Raw genomic sequence first — 5,981 nt, 5'->3', positions numbered from 1 at the left:
TTTGGACCATCCTTTTGCTTCACAATAGTTGAAACATGTATGTGTGGACCTATGTCTATGTCCGATCATTTTTGCTTTGGATGCGAATATATGTGCTATACAATGTCTATAGGGAAAACCTTGAATCCAATTCATATTTAAAGTATATCACGTGTACAATTACTCTTTATAACTTATTGTAAATCAAAAAACAATTACTGTATGTACAATATTGCTCAGTATTACATACTTACAATCTATCTTCACGCATTTATTAATAGTACTAACTTACTCAGCTCTAGTTAGCCTAATTCTAATTTTTATGCTCAATAGTCAACCATCTTAAATAAATGTGATCCAAAAGTAAACATGCACGGTCAACTATTTGATCTAAAATTGGAGCTAGTAATTCTTTTTTCAAGAAACAAAAATCAGCTTATATGACATGCCAAAAATGCAATCTAAAATATTTTTACGTATGGGACATATAACTATATGAGCAATGGAGAATAGCATGGGGGCACACTCTACCACGTGGGTGAACAGTGGCAGCTAGATTTAAGGGCATGGTCTTCCTCACCATGCAAACTACAAATATTACACTTACCACATACAACATCCCCATCAAGCTAAGGGTATCAACACAACCACCATGGAAAATAATAGGCGGGTGAACCAATTTTTTCGAGTTACAAACAATAGTGGCAAGACGAGATTCAATCTGAAATACATCTTCTAATTCTGCATCTTTAAGGATTTATTCAAGTATCCATATTTATTTGACATATATGTAAGTTATTTTTCATATTTGTGGGGTAAAGTGCTAGCATTTTTCACCTATATAATGAATTAATTAAATTCAACTTTGCATATCATTTGCTAACATTATCCACATCATTATTTACGTTGATTGAAAATCTACCACTATCCGATATCGATTAAAACACACTTATAGTATTTAGATTTTGGATTAGGACAATTAAACTTAATTAATGTTAAAAAGCAAGTTTCTTTGTCCCACTTGATTATTTATTTTTAACTTCCAAGTTTGCCAACCCATGTAAAAAGTTGGCAAATGTTATGTTTTCTGTTTCGGGTAATGGTTTTGGCAAATTGTATGCTACATTAGAATTAAATTTTAATATTTTGTACCCCACAAAATGATCAAAGCACAGAAAAACATTAACCATATCTTATAATAATTTGTAGTATAATTGAATAAAGTTGGACCACTACATATATCGTGGCCTACTTGACCCTGTATAAATTTACATGTTTTTCTTATATTAAAAATATAATGTTTAATGTTCCCAAACAATGAGGTAGGAAAAAAAATTATTAATAGAAAATAGTAGTATACTAATATACTTGTATGAAATTAATATTAGACTATGATAATGATTTTGGTAGATTTTTTACCAGCTGTAAACCTCTTGTTAATAAAAAGGTTGTTAGTGTAGTAATGGGATCAATTCAAAAACAGTAAATAAGGTATGAGCAAATGATTTTGTTACAAAGGGTAATTATGATGCTTTGAGAATCATTGTCCTCTTTGTCTCATAAGAAGGTGGTCTCAAAGATCGCTTTTAATAAGTTACATTTTCAACAAGCTTTCACTTTCAATTGTACCTTAAAAATTCAACTTCAATTAACATGAGCGCAACTAGTAACTTAACTTTCTTTTATAGGCTATTGATGCAATATATAGGGTATTAATGATTTTTAAAGTTGTTGGTTATGATAGTGTTGAAGATTTTAGATATTATTTCCCCTCCATCAAATCACCATTATTTAATCGAGCATTGTAATAGGATGGAGTTGCTTAGCACTATACAACTTCAGATGAAAAGGAGTTGCAATTAATAAGTTAATAGAGTTGAAAAAGAATTGACTGAATCTTTGTTCTTCACACCTTAGCTTATTTCAAGACTAATTATAATTTTTTTTTTAATCAATATAGTGCAACATCAATGTATTTTACAATGACGTAAATTTATTCATGTATTAGACTTTGAGTAGTTTATAAGTTCAGATAAGAATTAATAATTTCATATAAGATAATATTAATAACGACAATAAATAAAGAAACACCTTATCATCATATCTACTTAAGCTCATGCCACATAATAAAAATATTATAACTACATCAATCAAAGTACATAAGATAAGCTAGCATGAAATTATAGTTAATAAAGAATTTTCATAGCTAATAAAGAAATTATAGTTTCATTAAGACTTTAGAATATACACTAGCTAGAATAGTATTGTAAGTTTGTGGCATGGAAGGTAGCATGACTTATTATGATAACCCATGTGATCTGGCTTGAGTTGGGACACTTCTTTGAAATATGGACTAATCCTAAAATTCATTTAATCATATTACTCAACCTAAGCCAGTTGGTAACTACTAATATAGATTTACAAAAGTAATTTACATATATAATAATATAATTGACATAAACCTATAATATTTAAGTGGGACCCTTTCTTATTTTTTTTTATGTGGGACCTATTAATGTTGCTTGCCAGTAGTGGGCAAAAAGTGGGCCCCATTTATTATTATTATTATTATATTTTATTTCATTTTTATTTGTCTTTGTCAAAAATACCACAACTACATAAACCCCTTCAATCCCCCCGCTAATCCCCCTCCTTCTCCTCTTCACTTGAAACATTTTTTCTCTTGGACATTTTTTCTCTTGGACATTTTTACAAACACTTGTTGTGCAACCTGATCACATATTATACACGAAACGTTTAGTTTTTTTCCTTTTAACAATAATGGCAAGACCACAACAACGGTATCGCGGTGTTCGTCAAAGGCATTGGGGATCTTGGGTCTCTGAAATTCGTCACCCCATTTTGTAAGTTTTGATCTTTTCTACTTCGTATTTTAGTTAGTCACATTATTATTGTAAATGTCATCTACCTTAGTTGATTAAAAACTTAAAATCAATTACACCACGTGATAATGAATTCCGTGTATATTATTTATGTACTAGTAGTACATTTCTTTACCTACACAAAAAGTAAAAAATTGAATTGATTTTTTTGCTAACGAAACGTTCGTATTTTTTTCACAGAAAAACGCGTATTTGGTTGGGTACATTTGAAACGGCAGAAGATGCAGCTCGGGCCTACGATGAAGCGGCCCGACTAATGTGTGGGCCAAGGGCCCGGACCAATTTCCCTTACAACCCGAATGCTCCTCAAACTTCATCATCCAAATTACTCTCAGCTACTCTAACTGCCAAGCTTCACCGTTGCTATATGGCCTCTTTGCAAGTGACTAAAAACTCAGCAATGCAGGCCCAACAAAGGGTACCCAGCCCGCAATTCTCGGGCTCGGGCAATTGCATTGGCCCTAAATTTGGGGAGACGGGCCCTTGGTCTCCCGAATACGGCTCAACAATAGGACAAGTGTTACCTAGTCCGGAACCCAATTGGGCAATGAAGGTCGAGAATGTCCAACTTGAACCGCAACTACAATATACCCAATTAGAGGAGGATCATATTGAGCAAATGATTGAAGAGTTGCTTGATTATGGTTCATTTGAGATCACAATTTGATTAACTTAGCTTGGTGACTTTGATTACCATGCTAAGTTGGGAGAGTTCAATTAATTGATCACTCAATTGGCTTTAGTTAGTAGCCAATTACTATGGTGGGACGGTACTTTTGGTCCTGAGTTGGGGAAAAATATAGTAGCCAACCGGCCCTTTTTATTTATTTATTATATATCCCTTTGGCCACAAATTTACTCAAATTTATCTAGTTAGTTAGTTTCGTAATTATCTTATTGTGCTAATATTAACCCAATTATATCAATTGACATGATATATGTCACAATATTTCCCTTTTTATAAGTTTATCTTTGAGTTAAGCTAAGGTGCCTAGTTATTAGAGGTCAAAGGAAGCATATTATGTATAGTGTACTTCTACTTAAGTACTTTTTTTTTCTCTCTTTATAAGACAATATATGATATATTTGTATAATAAAGAAATGCATTGAGCACCAATTAATCCAATTTCATATTTTGGAAAGCTTCTTCATGGGTATTTTTGGTATTTCAGTTGTAATGGTTATATTTTTTTGCCTACCACCTAGGATCTCTCACTAAAAGAAAAAAGGACATACAAGATTAAATTAAAATAAATTAAATTAACTCAAATCTAATTTAAGAGGTTGTCTATATCATCATGAATTATACTCGTTACATGTCTATTCAAAGAAGAAAATCTTGTCTTCCATATATATAAAGAAATTTAAATAATAAAGTATTTTTACGATAATGACCAATTTTAGTATGCGTTCTATTCACCTGATTTTTATTTATCTAAACTTATCTGATCTTATCTAAATTTATCTGAAGTTATCTAATCTTATCTGAACTTAACCCTGATTAACTCTTATTACAATTTATCTGAACTTATTTTTCATAAACTTAATCTTATTTAAACTTATTTTTCCTGAAATAAGTGAAAATAAGGTGAACATAACAGGGTTTTAGTATATGTATTTTTTTAAAAAAAAATTCTTTGATCCCAAAATTATTGAGAAAAATCCTTCTCAAGTTGGTTTTTTTTTTTAATTTTTATTTATTTATTTATCATAAAAAGACAAAGTTGATTTCTACTATACATGTAGTGAAATCAATCCACTTTTTCTATCTTATCCAAAATATACTCCATTATAAAAATAAAAAAAAATAAAAAAATAAAAAATCAAGGAATTCAGCCTTTGTCAAAAAGGATCCAACTTCCAGCTCGTAACCCTTTAAACTTTTATGAGCTAAAATTCCTAGCGTGCTAGTAAAATTTTTAATTTTAAATTCTTTATTATTAATAATTTTATTAAAGGAAAACCAAAAGGGCATATAGTTTGACTTTGTATGATATTTGCTCTTGAAAAGACGAGCATTTCAGGAGCAACATTCTATTGTCCCGTTGCAAGAAAAAGTTGTCTGCATATTAAAGATCACTATTCATTAATCACCATGCTAAAATGGTGTAGCATCTTACATACCTTTTTCTCAAACTACATGAAAGTGAGATTTTTATGTCTTCAATTTCAAGGTAACTATTACGTACGGTAATAGTAATGTGGTTCTCTTATATATAAGGCGGGGCTACATTTTCATTCCAAGTATGTGTCAATAAAGATGGAGTTAATATGCGATTAATTCAATCCAATCGAAAATCAATTGACAATATAAGGGGTTAGTAGACCACTAGATTGATTTATGTGCTCAATTACAAGTATACAACTATATACATGAAGAAAGAACTCTAAGATTTGTACGTAAAAGATAGTTTTAATCAATCTACAGTATGTATTAATCATATACTACTCCCGCTTCATATTATTTGCTAAGATGCATGGACACTTCGTCCAACAGCCGTGTCCGTGTCCGACACCGTGTCAGACACCGACACTCGTTCGACACACGACAGACACACATAAAAACTGCATCCGATTTTTTAATATATTTAGACACTTTGAGACGAATCGAATCCTACTATGATACGATCCGGTTTGCATTTTGATATGTCACCTCATCTTTTTAACTTTTTTAATTAGAACGTTAAGGTAAAGTATGAGAGAAAAAGATAATAGTTATAATACGAGCGCCTTCAAAACACATTTCATAGCACATTATTGTATGTGAAATAGGAGAATATTATTTAGCTTACGGTAAATGACTTGTTTAAGGTTAATTATTTAGTGTTTTGTTGAATAGGTTGTCAAAATCTCCTTTTTTGATATATTATTTGTCTTATTATTTGCCGTACCCGTGTCCCCTATTTTAGGATTCCGTTTTGTCGTGTCCGTATCGTACCCGTGTCCGTGGGATCCGTGTCCGTATCGGTGCAACCTAGATTATTAGCAACGAGTTGACATAAAGTGTGATCAAATAGAAAGAGTCTAATTGTTGCAAATAATATGAAATTGAGGTAGTATAATCAATTACTCCCAATACAATGCGTATATATACTTAGT

General features: G+C 31.2%; 1 protein-coding gene across 1 annotated transcript; it reads left to right on the top strand.

Moving 5' to 3' along the window:
• The first annotated feature begins 2,460 nt into the window (after positions 1-2,460).
• Positions 2,461-4,109, top strand: LOC110705799 (ethylene-responsive transcription factor ERF003-like). The gene is made up of 2 exons (XM_021883736.1): positions 2,461-2,843; positions 3,063-4,109. Exons 1-2 carry the CDS (start codon positions 2,761-2,763, stop codon positions 3,547-3,549), a joined length of 570 nt encoding a protein of 189 aa, XP_021739428.1. The 5' UTR covers positions 2,461-2,760; the 3' UTR covers positions 3,550-4,109.
• The last annotated feature ends 1,872 nt before the right edge of the window (positions 4,110-5,981 follow it).

Source organism: Chenopodium quinoa, unplaced genomic scaffold (genome assembly GCF_001683475.1).
Source record: "Chenopodium quinoa cultivar QQ74 unplaced genomic scaffold, ASM168347v1, whole genome shotgun sequence".
Lineage (NCBI taxonomy): Eukaryota > Viridiplantae > Streptophyta > Magnoliopsida > Caryophyllales > Amaranthaceae > Chenopodium > Chenopodium quinoa.
This window is presented reverse-complemented; position numbering and strand designations above follow the sequence as displayed.

Coding starts and splice junctions, on each gene's coding strand:
- LOC110705799 (XM_021883736.1), top strand. CDS start 2,761: ATGGCAAGACCACAACAACGGTATCGCGGTGTTCGTCAAAGGCATTGG. Junction 2,844..3,062: donor GAAATTCGTCACCCCATTTT/GTAAGTTTTGAT, acceptor TTTTTTTCACAG/AAAAACGCGTATTTGGTTGG.